At 38.1% G+C, this 17,193-nt stretch overlaps 1 protein-coding gene and 1 pseudogene across 1 annotated transcript; both read left to right on the top strand.

Annotated features, from left to right (window-relative positions):
• The first annotated feature begins 1,308 nt into the window (after window positions 1-1,308).
• LOC122145934 (zinc finger and BTB domain-containing protein 34-like) lies at window positions 1,309-13,750 on the top strand. Its single transcript, XM_042762493.1, has 2 exons — window positions 1,309-1,527; window positions 12,574-13,750. The coding sequence occupies exon 2, from the start codon at window positions 12,612-12,614 to the stop codon at window positions 13,740-13,742; it is 1,131 nt and encodes a 376-aa protein (XP_042618427.1). The 5' UTR covers window positions 1,309-1,527; window positions 12,574-12,611; the 3' UTR covers window positions 13,743-13,750.
• A 1,139-nt stretch (window positions 13,751-14,889) lies between these two features.
• LOC122146001 lies at window positions 14,890-16,668 on the top strand (annotated as a pseudogene).
• Window positions 16,669-17,193: the final 525 nt, after the last annotated feature.

Here is a 17,193-nt window from a genome sequence, read left to right as displayed (position 1 = left end):
TTAGCGGTGCTTTCCAGCAGGTTCAGCAAAGAACGATTCTGCTGTGCAGAGTTTCTGAGTTTGCTCTATGACTGAAAAAGGTTGCATCACATATTCTTCATAGACTACCCGTGTAGGCCTATTGGTTTGCAGGCTTCAGTATGGAGAACTACAGAAGAAAACTGGCTGTAAAAACTTACCCAGGTTCTTCTAACATTGCATCCCGATTAAACAACGTCTTGTCGACTGACATTAATTTGGATGCTACAGTGCTGCAGAACAGCTTATTTAAACATATAATAAACACTAGCCTAAGTAATATGTTATTTCTGTCATTGTTTTAGACCAAATTATAGCGATGATTATATAACCTAATTTATGCTTATATAGAGTAGCTTTTGTAATCAGGGTCGTTGTTTATTGAACAATGTGAAAAGACGTCTTCTCATTTAGGCTACTTGTTAATTTAGCCTATGGCGCCCTCTGCTGTTAGATTTAGTAAAACAGCTCGAGACTGGCCAGCTGAAGTTATGACTTCATTTCGAGTGATAACACTTATATTGAGTTGAGACTTTTTTATTATTATTATTATTCAAATGGTAGGTTAACTATGCAGGTCAGTTAATATCCCACGTGCTATATTTATTTAAAATACAGTATTGAATTAATATTGTTTTACATTTTTCTCTAAAACGATAAAAAACGATAATACAATAAATAAAAAAATAAAACAAACAAACAAACAAGTAAATAAATGCATTTTCAAATCGTTTGCTCATGCGTATTGTTGTATTTCATTTTATTAGCCTATTATTATTATTATTATTTGTTTGTATTGTTTTATTGTTGCTCTTTTATGTTCACAATTATTATGTTTATAAAACAATATACAATAAACAATATTTTATTATAATAAATAATTATAATTAATAATAATAAAAATAATTATAGTATTATTATCATTATCATTAAAATGGTTGATATTTTATAATTATTATTATTATTTTTATTATATTTATTTAAAAAGTATATACATTTATAATAATAATAATAATAATAACTATTATAATTATTATTTATTGTTATTTATTATAATTATCATGTAATATTAAGAAGAATTCTGTATTAGTAAGTAGACTTACTGGCGTACTAGTAATTTTTAGACCTCTAATGATTTATAAACCGGCCCCAAAATCTGATTTAGTAGGTATTCACGGAAATGAATTCTGGATACCCTTCACTGAAATAATTGCAACAAAGCTAACATACTTAAACACACTTCCTGACCCTTGTACCGCAAAGTCGAAGGGAAGGGGGCGAGCCCTACCACTGATCTCTATAGCATCTCCTGCGCGATTTCCTTGACATCACGTAAAGACACTCGAGAGACAGAGCGCGTCCCCTGGAGACAGCACGCGTCCACTTCCGGTTGGGCAGAGAGCTGGAAAAATAGCAACGGCAGAGGAGCACAGCTGGGGAAGGAGGAGGCCAGGCTGGAGCGAAAGCGAGTCGCGGTGCACAGGAATGGGAGACGTTTGATCGGAGAAGGTGAGGTGTGATATTTTCAGCCGCGCATTATGTTTGCTTACACGTCATCGTTGTTTTACTTGACGCGGTTATACCGGACGCTTCCAAATACACACAGCTAACTGGCTAACTTGTTAGCATTCCGTGACAGCTTTGGTACGAGCTAGCCTGGCAACAACTCTGCTGGCGCAAATGTAAGGAGTTGGAGTTCGCATGCAGCGCTGGGCAGATTATCTATCCGAGCGAAACTGTCATGATCTGACTTTACCGTTTTACACTGCACTTTAGCTCTTCAACGTAGCTTACGTGTTCATTTTCTCCTCAGATGCAATCAGTGTTAGCCGCCAACCTCCACATTCCACATTCCCCTCAATCACAAGCAAGTGGGCCACTTCCCACCCTCCTGTTTGTTTTTAGACAAGTAAAACTTTTGATTACAACCGGAGACGTGAGGCAAAGGTACCTTACACTTAACTTATTACATTAAGGTATTTAAATATCGAAAGTGCAAGTAATTGGCTGTCTCTTAAACTAGTGAGCTGCCTAACTTAACGTACCTAGATAGGTTTTTTTTTGTACATGATAGATTCATTTGATGGTGCCTGTTATGCCTAAAAATGCTGTCTTGGTAGGCAGCCCACTAGGTTTTGAAACAGCCAGAGTGTCAGTTGAGCTTTTAATGATTTATTTGACGAAGTGGTAATGATTTATTTGAAGTTAAAGTGAAACTACATTTAATTCGTTTAGTAAGTTAACTTGATCTTGAAAAGCCACAATTATTGTATTCATTTTATAACATTTGTAGTTTCATGTGTTTAAGGGAATGACTTTGTCACAGGCAGTCTAGTTTTAGTTCACACCGAATGACAATGAAAGGTATTTAACATTCTGCCATTTTTGGGTGAGTTGTCCCTTTTAACTTCCACATATCATAATATGTGTGACTGTCCACAAACAGTGCTGTGTCTATAAGATGGCTTTTTAACAACTTTAGAAAACTTTTTTTTGTTTGTTTTTTGATTGGCATACAGGGAAAGTAAAGTGTTGTGCGAATGAGAAGACATCTTTATAGTTTCACTTTCAAAAGTTTTTCTTGCTGTGATTTCTTTGCTGTGAATGTGTTTTGTTTTTTTAAATCTTTTTAAAACTGAATTGTTTGACATTGCTTTGCCTGTTAATACTGTACATGGCTTTATTGTAAATTATTCCTTTTCTTTACCTTTCCACATTTACAGTTCGGCTCTGGTTTTTGCAGTACTGGTTTATGTGTGATGAATTGCTTGCATTCTCTTTTGTTAGTCTTTTTGGGTAAAAGTAGCTACTAAGGCCCCATCCACAAAGAGACGCACTTCGCTGTATACGCAACAAAAACATGAACAAACACTGAACCATTGTCTTTTTATTAACTAACATTAACACTAATTAATAAATGAATTGTTCCATGTTCGTTTGTATACCGCGCACAAGGTTTATGCATACAGTCCAAGTCTTCTCCGTTTTTAGTGTATCCCTGTTGCAGAATTACAGCACCACATGATGGTCTTCATTTCTCACATTTTCTTTTTTTTTTTTACAAAATGAAATTGAAGACATTACACAGTAAATGAAAAGGTGACCTACTAAAACCTACTCACGCTGCATGTATGCTAATGATTAAAATCCAGTGGTGGCCTCTATTTTTGAATGTAAATGACACAGACAAAGCCTTAGTTAGTTCATATTAAGTTTTTTTTGTGTAACTTTTTTCTTTTTGGTGTTTGTTTTAAAATGTCAATATAGTTTTTGTTATTTCAATTTCACAAAGAAACATGCAGCAATAGCCTAATAAAACAACACCTTTTCATTTACTGTATAATGTCTTCAATTTCATTTTGTTAAAACAAATTTTTGAAAATTTGAATTTTGAATTGAATCGTGTGTTGAGTGAATCGTTACATCCCTAGTTGTGATTCACCTCATTGATTATTGGCTTGGTTCATGGCTTACAACCTTTTTAAAAATCTATGGGAAAAATGAATGGGAAATACATTCCTAGAACCAACAACACAGAAAAAAGTGGTTGGGCACCATTTCATTCTGTAGGAAAGATATCTGGTTGAAGTATAAATTATTTATTGATTGATTGATTAAATAGAAATATCTGGCATATGTTTAATTGTGTACCTGAAAAATATCTTTGAGCAATAGCCTAAAATTGAAAGTAAAAATACTTGTATTTGCTCATCAGGAAGTTCAAAGTGTCTTCACTGTGGATTCCCCCACTTCCTTGTCTTTTTTCCCCTTGTCTTTTTAAAGGCGTTTTCGCTCACTACTCCTATAGGTGCATTTATGGCATCTCCGGAGGCATAAACCGTCTCTCTTAGCCACTCGGAATGTATCCCAACCTGATTTGTCTAAACCGACGGAGCCAAACCAATTAAGCCATGTGCACGAGTAGGCATTATTGCTTTGCACTTGATAAACCTTTCATTTTTGTGGCTGTGGCTGCTGTTTCTCGGTATTAGCTGTTAAAGGGTTTTGGTTTTAAAGTCCTCCTGTTATGGCAGATTTATAGCATGTAGAAAAAAGGATTTTTCATGTACCTTACACAAGACATCACCTTCACTGCTGTGGCTTTTGTTAGCTGCTTCTGTATCTAATGACATCTGCTGTGGGTATAATATTTGAATGTTTTGGGAATGTTGAAGAGCATTTTGTCCCTGAAGCGGGCTTTGGCTGTGTATTCCTTGTCTCTTGGCCAGCTTCAATGGGGATTGACTTGGGAAAGAAAAAAGGATGCTTTTGACCTGCGTACCCGAAGCAAAACGGGTATTTTTATCCGCTCTGATTATGCAAAGCCTGGCTGATTTCCCTTGCCAGTTCTTTTATTGCAATTCTTAATTATCCTTTCAAATTTGTGCAGCAGTTTCCGTTTGATGTAGCTTTTCTTTTCTTGCCATCAAAATGACTGGACTCGTAGATGGTGATGGGAGGAGGCACAGAACAGGCCTGGACTATATTCCTGATGCACACTGGCCTTTTTTATGATCTTTCTCCTGTCACGGTTGGGAGCAATATGTTAGTGTTTTAACTAAAGAATCCTTTAGTATAGCCTCATGCCTGGGACCAGGGATGTTACCCAGAGCTTCTGACCCATTTTTTTAGTAGCTGTTCAAGCTAGCTACTGCTGTGTTGTTGAGAAATGTATTATCATGATAGATATGCTATCAGCATGACATTATATCAATTGTTTGACAATCATGGTTATATAAATATGTGATTAGAATTTATAGTTAGTTTCTTTGTAACTATCTGTTCGAATCAAATACTTTATTTTGTTCAGGAGTCAACACTAGGAATTTTTTCTACTGGCCCAGTCAGTTCCCTGCTAAAATAAAAGTTATTCTTTTCAATGTTTTCGACCCATGTAACCTTGTTTTCTATAAAATAAGGGTGTTACAACAGCACCACTTTTGATACCAGTGAAAATGTACAATTCTCGATTACAATTTCCATACCACAGCAAAAACTATACACTATAAATATATACTATAAATTATTAAAGACAAGTAAACAGTAATAAAACAAGAATAAAAAAATAGCACAAATAAATACAATAGAACAAAGATATTAATTAAATAAATAGTGCTTTAAAAATGTTCAGTAGGTCTAACAGTAGTATTCGGGTAATTACAGAAACTGAATTAAGTAATTAAATGTAAAATAACACTGCATAGACCTCACTGTATAAATTAAATATAGATTCAGTGTTTCCCACAGACTTAACACTCAATGTGTGGCGGTACTTCCCCCGGGGGAAATATATGCTATATATAAAACAGTCTCTGCCAGCAGGAGGCGCTTTAGGAGCGGCAGAAATAGCGGCTTCCCCAGTAACAGCTGTAATCAAAGCAGCGCTCTGCTCATAAACGCTGCTTTATCAGGCATTATAGAAAAGATTAAATGAAAATGGCATCGAAACTTTTCTAAGGATAGTCCGTGCCCTTCAAAGATACATTTATATAAAAAAATTTTGCTCCAGCATTGTGATCCCCCCCCCCTTTTTTTTTGAATGCACGATTGCTTTTTAGTTTCACTATCATGTTCGAAATTTGCAATCGCACATACTCTTTATACTATGTAGCAGCAGTACTTACCACACATTTTGCAAGATTTTATGTTTGTGAGTGGTATTGAGGCTCTGCAAATCATTCACCATCGTCCTCAGTCATCTCTCTTTACACCGTGTCTACACCGGACGCGGGCGGCAGTTGTCATGCAGCGCTGCATCAGCTAAAGACTGTCTACACTGGACGTGACAAAGCGACCATTGAAAATTATTTGAAATTTTTGTCAGCACATCATAAATAGAACGAGGCAGCAGTTTACTATTGGGCATTTGTGGTGTCATGCCACGGCGCATCCAGAGTAGACAGCATCACTGATTATAATGAGTTCTATTGACTATCTATATATAATGAATCTCTTATTATAGATCAGTGGGTCTTATCTTGTATTCTAATAAAAAAGCTTATATGACACCAATATTTTAGATACCAATTAAATTTTACAATTCTCTATTTCAATTTCGATACCACAGCAAAAGTCACTAGCCAAAAATAAATATAAAGTTTAAACATGATTAAAAACAAGTGACAGCCAGTAAATAAGAACAAATGAACAAATTACAAGTAATAGCACAATTAAATATATGTCTATAGCACAAAAATAGAAATGAAATGATGCTTTAGGTTTTCATGTTTGTAGATGTTTAGGTACAGAAATTGAGAAGTCACATATAAAATAACATTTGCATATCCTTCACTCTGTATTGCATCTTGGATTTTTCATAGCCAATTGTAATTAGAGACAACCACTGCATTTTAATCTTGAATCAAAAAAAAGTGTAATGTTTGATTTATGTTAGACTGTATATTTTCAAAATCTTAAGCAAAAACAGAATAACCTGACTTTAGCTTTGTGAAATTATGCTGCATAAAACATCTGTATGAAACAGAAACAGCAGGTGGGCTGAATGAGATGCAGATTGAAATTATGCTGCATAAAACATCTGTATGAAACAGAAACAGCAGGTGTTTCCTTGGTTACCGCTGTAAACACAGCAGCGCTGCGCGTTAACACTAATTTAAATGCATTTAACGGAGACAAAATGAAAAGAAAATGCCATTTCTGAAAACAGTGAAATGAGATGCAGATTCCGTTCCCTTCAGAAACACAATAATATACAATACAATATTTGGCTTTTAGTCCTATATTTTGCGCGTTGTTGTTATGTATGTTGTTGTGTTTTCTACTGTTTGTGCCCATCTTCAGCATCTCTGGCCTCTGTTTATGGCCGTTTACAGACTAAGGATAATAATGACGTAATATTTCCACAGTAGACTAAGTGTATTATTGGTGTTGTATTTTTTTGTAAGTTTTTAAATAGCACTTTAATTACAGTTAAAGCTAGGTTGTTGTCACTTTAAGATGTCATGTGCGTATATTAGAAGAACATATGGAAACAATGTTTTTGAGGATACCTACTAGTTTTTTTTTTGTTTTTTGTTTTTGTTAAAGTGTTGCTGAGATAAACCACATTGCTCGCATGCTCGGTGTTCTCATGGTAGTTCTTGAAAACCATTCCCCCAAATGTTTGCAAGCACTCCTCACCATTTTTCCGCCCTCTCACGGCCTATCGGGTGCCTCCTGGCAGACTGTGCGTTAAGCATTTTTGGCAGTACTGGACTAGGTTTTATTTTGCAGAATAGGCTAAAAGCTGCTTATCTTGAAGTAGGCCTTCTGCAGCGTTCATTTGCCAATGCTGATATGGCAGTTTTCACTCTTAACGGCTTGCTCAGTGAACCGGTAAAAAAAGTTTCCTCCCATTTTGCCTGTGGTTTACTTGATCCGATTGGAAACTAAAAGGGACTGTAATACAGATTTTACTAATTTAGATTAACCTAAGAAAGATTAATTTGGCTAAGATGGTGTTTATTTAATTTAATCATCGGTTTTGGTCTGGTATGTAATACAAATGCGTGTAAAATTGCACTTTTTGAACAAACAAACATGCTGATCCACGAGTTGAGAGATACAATAAGTAACTTATGGTTATACATGAAGATGTGTTATGCAGTGAACCAAGGCAACTCGATCACTTCAACTGGAACAGCTCTGTTGATGCCAAAAAATTAGCCTTTGACAGGCTGTTGCCAAATCACTTATATCACTGTTGACGCTGCCGCATTATCTCATTGAGAAATTGCTAACCTTTAACAGACAATCTTTTCAACAATCCGTATAAATATGCCCCTTGGTCTGTTACACATGCAACCCATATGAGGAAGTAGTTTCATTATTTTATTGTTTTTAATGATCGAGAGCTGTTAAAATCCCCCTCAACTCTCATGAGCCTGATTGTGAAGCCTGTGACTGCATCTCGCTGGAGTGCTGCCAAGACACTTACCCCTTAGGGTCCACCAGATCAACTGAATATACATTCTCTGGCAACCTGTCAAACTTGAGTTCAGCTTGGTTCACATAGCAGTGGCGCAACAGCTTTCTGACATGACTTCATTCTGCATGTACATGTGAGCATAAAGGGCATAACAGGAATTAAATTTGTAACACAATTTTCCATTTTTTTTTTCACACCAATTTAGTTTTTCGATTTAATTCGAAATCTATTTCTTTAGGGGATGTGCAAAACTACATATTTTAAAAACCAACTAGTGGGTTGCTTTGCCAGACAACTAGTTGACAAATCTGTCTGAATTCTTAATTTAACTGGCATAATTCTACTGGTTTCAGGCCTAACTGACCCCAATTGAATGTGTTTCTTATACACAACGTTTTTGAGAATGTTTTTAAGATCTCTGGACTAAAGTTGGGCTAATTAAACTCGATAGAATAGGCAGAATATATATACTGTGTGTGTATATACACAGAGAGAGATATTGGAAAACATCTAGGTACACTACCATTTAAAAGTTTTGCTCAGTTGTATGATTTTTTCTTTTTAGGAAATTAATATTTTGTTTCCCAAGGATACATTAAATTAATTAAGTGACCTTAAAGACATTTTATGTTGTTCGTATAGACTTCCATTTCAAGTTTTTTTTTTTCTTTCTATTCAAGCAAACCTGGAAAAATGTCACAAATGTCATTTTAATTTGTAATAATATTTCACAACAATACTGTTTTTACTGTATTTTTGTTTAAGTAAAGTGTAGTACCGGTAAATGGTAGTATTTGTGTGTATTTCTGTATTTTTGTTTCTTTTTATGTATATGTGTGTGTGTGTGTGTGTGTGGTATATATATATATATATATATATATATATATATATATATATATATATATATATATATATATATATATATATATATATATATATATTAGTGGTGGGCATAGATAGATTTTTTTTTTATCTAGATTAATCTCACTGTGATCTTGAAATTAATATATTAGAGGTGGGCATAGATTATAATTTTTTTTTATCTAGATTAATCTTCAAATTATGTTCAATAAGATGTACTTGTTAGTACTGATAGAGCTGTGCTGCACTCAAACACTAGTTTTGACGACGACTCTTCCCCTGCACTATATTGGTTGGCCTGGCATCTTCCGCATTAGCTAAGGGATGCTTTGCGTTTAGGTGGTACTTGAGACTGGAAGAACTCCTACAGTAAACTAATTCCGCATTGCACAAGTTGCAAACAACCTTACGCCTGTTTCACACATTCTCCATCTGCAGTGCGTATGCTTTGGATTTATTTTATTTTTTTACGCACCCATGTTAACGGATTCCAGCGTTCACGCAGTTGTGGTCCGTCAGTGCGTTCCAGGAGCGGTGCGTCTGCAGCAGTGCAGCGATTTAAAGTGATAGCGCATTGTTCGCGGTAAAAATTAACATGGATTGACACGGAAATGCAGTAATTTCACAATAAATGAATACTAATTAAAGCCTACTGTTTTTCACACGCAACACATGGGTTTTTGGCTAGGTTTAAAACAAGAAAGAGCACCTTTAACGAGGCAACATGATATAGGCCTATGCACTTTTATGGAAGCAGAAAAACAAAGTTTATTAAGAACCGTGCGATTGCTTGTAATAAAGTTTTAAATGCAAAAGGCACGAGAGTCGACTGTTTCTGTCAGCGGTGCTTTAATTTTAAATATTTGCGATATCCCAAGAAGAAAAGTAGGCTAATTGTTGTGTTTAAATGTTTTTGCCGCTTGCTTGAGCAGCTTATTATACAAACCTAGAAGTGAAATGCATGAATAATATGTTGTTTATATTTATTAAGTTTAAACTAATGTCTATGATTATGAAAGATTGTTACTGTTCTTTTTTATACATGGTTTGAAATATAGAATAATGAACAAATGTTGTGTTTGTGGACTAAACAGCCACAGATCAGTAGCGGACTGCAAACGCGTCCTGTGTGAAAGCACAATGAGTCCGTGCTGCTTCTGCACCACACACACACGGACTGCATACGCACTGCAGACGGAGTATGTGTGAAACCGGCGTGAGTCTGTCAAGTTTTTTTGGGAAGCTTGGTAATTTCACAGTAGGCATACACATAGGTTCGAAGACTCGTTCTCGCCCGGACAGTGCAATTCGTCTAGGTATACATCCAACAGAAACTATCACTGTGAAAGTCATCATAGCTTGCGCAGTATAGACCCAGCTCCCAACCCAACTTTTAGAATAGATTAACGGCGATATTTTTTTTTTATCGCCTGATAAGAGTCTCACGTTAACGCAGCACGTTAACGCAATAACGGCCCACCACTAATATATATATATATATATGTGTATATATATATATATATATATATAATATATATATATATATATATATATATAGATATATATATATATATATATGTATATGTATATATATGTATATGTATGTATATGTATATGTATATATATGTATATGTATATATATGTATATGTATATATATGTATATATATATATGAATATATAAATTAGTTGAAATTGTTTCTTTTTCTCTAGAGTGTTTCTATGATTCCTCCCCTTTTTGTTTTTCTTTATATTTGTATATTATTTGTTTTTGTTTATGTTTCTCGTCAAGCCCTGCCAATAGGAGAAAGTAGTTACACTTCCAAATTGCTGACTGAGACTCATGCTGAATCACTAGAGATAGAGAAGAGAAGACTTTAGTAGGTTGAGGCAAAGGAGGACTTTAAGAGAAAATTGTAAAGAGCAAAGATAGGAAGAACAGCCTTTCCTTTATGGAATTCTTTTGAATTTTGCTTTTTCCCATTTCCTTTTACATGCAGCTTTTATAATGTGCTGTGCTGTTCAACGTATAACTGGCAAGTTACGTGGCTGCAGTAGTACTTTTATGCTCTTAATGCTGGATCACTCTTTCTCCCACATCGTTCTTGGCCATGCATTAACTTGATCTAATGATTTTCCTGAACAACACGCCTGTGATTACTAATTAGTTCTATGATGATTTGTCTGCATTTTAGACTTTGCTCTGGATGACACCTTTGCTTGAGAGGATTTTTTTCCAAATGTGTTTAAAGACCCCTCATGGCTAGAAGCCTATAGCTTGTCAGGTAGAGATGATTTTTGAGTTTTTAAAGTGCTCTAGCTTCAGTGTACGCAGCACAAAAAGATTGGATTAAAGTGTGCACTAAAGATGCTTTGCTAAAACTTGTGCTGTAGAGCCACAGTGAACTGGCCATATGTTCCTTTGTCTTTTTTTTTTCCTGCTTTGTGAATCTCTGTGGAATTGGTGCAGTGTCTTATTATAGAATATTCGAGTTATTCAAAGCATTTATCCCATTAAGATCCAAAAAAAAAAAAAAACATTCCAGCATGTACACTACCATTCAACAGTTTGGGGTTAGTCATTAAATTGATTAAAATGACAATTAAGAAATATATAATGTCACAACAGATTTAAATTATATCAATAGATTATATATTTTTTAAATGTCTGTTTACCAAAGAATCCTGACATGTTTCCCCCCAAAAATTAAACGGCACAACTGTTTTCAACACTGATAATAAGAAATGTTATATGTGTTATTTATTTATTTATGGTGGTTTATATCTGTAAACAGTGTTAATGGGTGTTGTGGATTCTGATTTGTCATCACAGAAATAATTTATATTTTAAAATGTATTCAAATAGAAAGCGTTTTTTTTTTTTTTTAAATGTATTAATATTTTACAATATTACTTGTTTTGACTGCATTTTTATTGATTTTGATTTTGAGCTTTTGAGCATAATAGACTTCTTTCAAGAACATTAAACGTCTTCAAACCTCAGACTTTTGAATGGTTCATGTTTGTAAGTGCATATAATAATACAAAATGGATGTTCCTAAATCGAAAAAAAATGCACTAGTTAACAAATGTCTTAAGTTAGTAAAATAAACAGTTTTAACATGTGCATTTTAAATTTGCTTATACCATGGTTGGTCTGAATACTTGATTTTGATTGGTTTGCAGGTATGAATTAAAACTGCTTAATGCATTTCCAAGTTAGTTTAATCACCATTTTTTTTTTTTTGCCTGCTTTAATTGACACGCACACACGCAGAGGGAGAGAAAGACAGGGGGATGGAGAAAGGTCGGAGATCGTGCTGCTTACATTGCCTGCTTTTCAGGAGCAAAGAAACACGTTGTCATCGCTGCCCTGCGACTTTTATTAATAAAATAGCTTTATAAAAAAATCATTGTTTTTGAAGTAAACTCACAACTTCATTGTTTGTGGAGAAAAATGCACAGATGCAGGTAATTCACACACATAACTGATAATTATTTTAAATAAATCTTATAATTAATTGATTTGAATAAATGTGGTCTTACCACACTATTTAATCTCTGTGTCTGATTTGAAGCAGGCAGAATGCTAGCTCTAACGAGCTGTAACTGACTAAAGTAACCGTCATTTTAAACCCTTTCAGTCGAATATTGCGCTGCAAACATCATGTTTTAATGCTTTCTGTAGAGTGTTGTGATTGAATAATGTTGATTTGGTTTTTGATTATTACTGTTAAGGTTTTCTTTTTTTTTTTCTTTCTCTCTCCAGGTTCTCTACAAACCAGGAGAGAGTCACATCAGTGAGTCATGGAGGACTGCGGTAGCCTTATAGAGTTTGATGTACCTGAGTTCAGCAACACCGTCCTGAACCAGCTCAATGAGCTCCGTCTCCAGGGCAAGCTGTGTGACATCATTGTGCACATTCAGGGCCAGCCATTCCGAGCCCACAAAGCTGTCTTGGCTGCCAGTTCACCGTACTTCCGAGATCATTCAGCACTAGGCACGATGAGTGGCCTCTCCATCTCTGTAATCAAGAGCCCTGAGGTGTTTGAGCAGCTGCTCGCCTTCTGTTACACTGGCCACATGTCATTGCGCCTGCGTGATGTCATCAGCTTCCTCACGGCTGCCAGCTTCCTCCAAATGCAGGCTGTGATTGACAAATGCACACAGATCCTTGAAGGTATTCACACTAAGATCAGCATCCCTGTGCCTGGTGGGACCGATCCAGAAAACGATTGCACCACCTCAAGGGTGGGACTCAATGGTGTGAAAGATGGAGGAATCTTTGTAAACCCCACCCAGATTTCCTACTATTCTCGTCAGAATCATTGCGCAGAAGGGCGGAACTCAGGTAAGGGAATAGCCGAGGAGGGTCAGTCAGACCGAGGGAGCAGCGACGGTATATCTGAGCAGGAGGTGTCCATGGAGGTTGAGTCCGAACAAGTAGACCTCATCGGCAAGGATGGACGAGTGACTGATGTCCATATCAAGCTGGAGAAAACAGACCGGCCCAGCCACTCCGATAGCTCGTCGGTAGGTGATGATGGCTACCACACAGAGCTGGTGGATGGTGAACAGGTGCTGGCTGTCAGCGTGGGATCATACAGGCCTGTGCTTTCCTCTGCTGGATACACTTACTCTGCATTACCTTCCTCCTGTTTAGTCAGCCTGAGTTCCTCTAGCCCATCTCGTTCTTTGCTCAGCAGTGTCCGGGGTGGTCGTGCCCGACCGAAACGTCCCGTGCCTCTTCCAGCCGATCTGCTAACTCCGCTCAAGCCTGGTGCCGATGAAGGAGATTTACCTGCGACGACAGCTACCTTTGAGAACGACACAAGGGAGCGTTGTTTCCGTGGACAGTGGTACCCCTACAATGAGCGCCTCATCTGCATCTACTGCGGCAAGTCCTTCAACCAAAAGGGCAGCTTGGACCGTAAATGACGTCTGCAACATGGCAATTCTACACCCTTCGTAGGCAAGTTCTGCGGCAAGAAGTACACCCGACATAAGACCAGCTGGGCGCACCACATCACGCGGCCATCACGGACAACAAACCCTTCCACTGCAGAGTCCATGCGGCAAATGCTTTCCCTTCCAAGGTCACACTCAATAGGCATTTGCGCAAGAAGCACATGATCCAAATAGAAAGCGTTTTTTTTTTTTTTTTAAATGTATTAATATTTTGCATTTTTAACCAAATTGATTTTGACCACAAGCTTTTGAGCATAATAGACTTCTTTCAAGAACATTAAACGTCTTCAAACCTCAGACTTTTGAATGGTTCATGTTTGTAAGTGCATATAATAATACAAAATGGATGTTCCTAAATCGAAAAAAAATGCACTAGTTAACAAATGTCTTAAGTGAGTAAAATAAACAGTTTTAACGTGCATTTTAAATTTGCTTATATCATGGTTGGTCTGAATACTTGATTTTGATATATATTAAAACTGTCTAATGCAGTTCCAAGTCAGGTTAATCAGGTTTTTTTTTGTTTATTTTTTTTTTTTGCCTGCTTTAATTGACACGCACACACGCAGAGGGAGAGAAAGACAGGGGGAGAAAGGTCGGAGATCGCTGCTTACACTAGGGCTGGCGAGCGATATATATACGTGATTATCACGCGAGCATTTGCGTCAGTAAAGCCGGTTCCTGATTACCTAAATGCATATCACCTGCTTTTGTGATGGGCGGCATTTAATATACAGAGCCGTAGTTCACTGACAAGCTGCATAATACGCATTTATTATCGGTGATTCATCTGCAATAATGAACACCGATATTGCGTAGCTTGTCAGTGATCTATGACTCTGTATATTAAATGCCGCTTCCATAACGAAAGCAGGTGATGGCGTATTTAGTGGTAATCAGGGAACCGGCTTTACTGATCTAAAATGCTCGCGATAATCACATCTTGATCATCAGCCAATCCCAGCCCTAGCTTACACACAGAAACATTCAGGATCAAAGAAACCTGTTGTCATCGCTGCCCTGCGACTTTTATTAATAAAATAGCTTTTATATAAAAATCATTGTTTTTGAAGTAAGTAAACTCACAACTTCATTGTTTGTGGAGAAAAATGCACAGATGCAGGTAATTCACACACATAACTGATAATTATTTTAAATAAATCTTATAACTCACAACTTCATTGTTTGTGGGTCTTAACCGCACCTATTTAATCTCTGTGTCCTGATTGAAGCAAGCAGAATGCTAGCTCTAACGAGCTGTAACTGACAAAGTAACTGTCATTTTAAACCCTTTCGTGTCAATATTGCGCTGCAAACTGTCATGTACTGCAAAAATTGGTCATTTTCCATCTGTGCTTAAATAAATCTCTATAAATGTTTTTCTTAAGGTTTTCTTTTCTTCTTTTTTTTCTCTCCAGGTTCTCTAGCAAAACCAGGAGAGAGTCAACATCAGTGAGCATGGAGAGACTGCGTATATTAAGCTCTTATTAGAGTTTTGATGTACCTGAGTTTCAGCAACACCGTCCTGAACCAGCTCAATGAGCTCCGTCCTCCAGGGCAAGCTGTTGTGACTATCATTGTGCACATTCAGGGCCAGGCCGCCATTCTAGACCACACAAAGCTGTCTTGGCTGCCAGTTCATTCAACCGTACTATCCGTGAGAATCATTCAGCACTAGGCACGATGAGTGGCCTCTCCATCTCTGTAATCAACGAGCCCCTGAGGGTGTTTGAGCACTAGCTGCCTTCTTGTTACACTGGCCACATGTCATTGCGCCTGCGTGATGTCGTCAGCTTGCCTCACGCGGCTGCCGCTTCCTCCAAATGCAGGCTGTGATTGACAAATGCACACAGATCCTTGAAGGTATTCACACTAAGATCAGCATCCCTGTGCCTGGTGGGACCGATCCAGAAAACGATTGCACCACCTCAAGGGTGGGACTCAATGGTGTGAAAGATGGAGGAACTCTTTGTTAAACCCCACCCAGATTTCCTACTATTCTCAGTCAGAATCATTGCGCAGAAGGGCGGGAACTCAGGTACGGGAATAGCCAGGGAGGGTCAGTCAGACCGAGGGAGCAGCGACGGCATATCTGAGCAGGAGGTGTCCATGGATGGTGAGTCCGGAACACAGTAGACCTCATCGGCAAGGATGGGGGTGATTGACTTTGATGTCCATTACTCAAGCTGGCGAAACCAGACCGGCCCAGGCCAACTCCGACGTAGCTCGGTCGGTAGGTGATGATGGCTACCACACAGAGCTGGTGGTATGGTGAAAGGTGGCTGGCTGTCAAGCTGTTGGGATCATACAGGCCTGGTGCTTTCCTCTGCTGGATACACTTCCTCTGCATTACCTTCCTCCTTTAGTTTGCCTCAGCCTGAGTTCCTCTAGCCCATCTCGTTCTTTGCTCAGCAGTGTCCGGGGTGGTCGTAGCCCGACCGAAACGTCCCGTGCCTCTTCGCAGCCGATTGCTAACTCCGCTCAAGCCTGGTGCCGTATGCAAGGAGATTTACCCATGCAGACGACAGCTACCTTTGAGAACACACAAGGTAAGCGTTGTTTCCGTGGATTCAGTGGTACCCCTACACTTGAGCGCCTCATCTGCATTATGCGCGGAGCCGTGCGTCCCAGCAGACACAGTGGAACACAGCCCCCCTTCAACCCCTTTTCAAGGGCAGGACTTGCGCGCATGTGTGTAACCCACTGCTCCCCCGCCCCTGACCACAACCGTTGTGGTGGAACCTTGAGGTGGCCCAAGAAGACAGCGGCTCGAATGAGCATCCAAACCCTTTTCTCAAGTTCTGCGGCAAGGAAAGTACACCCGCAAAGACATGCTGGAGTAGTACCACATTCCGCGGCTACAACCCACAACGGAACAACAAACCCTTCACACTAGCCAGAATCTGGCGGCAATATGCTTTCCCTTCCAAGGCACACTCAATCAGTCATTTGCGCTAAGAGGCAGCACATGAATCTCTGGCACAGAAGTTAACAATCACACTGACTTGCTGGAGAGAGGCAAACCAGATGCCGAGAGAGGGGAGCACCGAGGATACCTTCATAGGGAGAAGCAGCCTGCGGGCTCTGCAGCTTTACCCCGTGATTTGTCACAAAAACCCCCAGTGAAGAAATCGAGCACGTGTAGTAGTCCAGAAGACAAACCCCCCCTGCATTCCCTTCTCCAACCCACTCCTAAAGCTGCGTCGTTGCACATATTCCAGACCCAAGACAGAAAAACTGAAAAATTACACTTATTTTTGGTCTTGTTTGTTGTCTTCCTTATCTAAAGTAAGGGTGAAGACCTTCCATAACAGGTCACTCGAATTTTTCATAATTGTATCAGGCCGACAGCTGGTTTTTAAGAATGACAAGAAATGAACGCCTTGAGCATTTTCATACTCGTCCATTTTTGTGGAAAGTT

This window comes from Cyprinus carpio, chromosome A8, assembly GCF_018340385.1.
Source record: "Cyprinus carpio isolate SPL01 chromosome A8, ASM1834038v1, whole genome shotgun sequence".
Lineage (NCBI taxonomy): Eukaryota > Metazoa > Chordata > Actinopteri > Cypriniformes > Cyprinidae > Cyprinus > Cyprinus carpio.
This window is presented reverse-complemented; position numbering and strand designations above follow the sequence as displayed.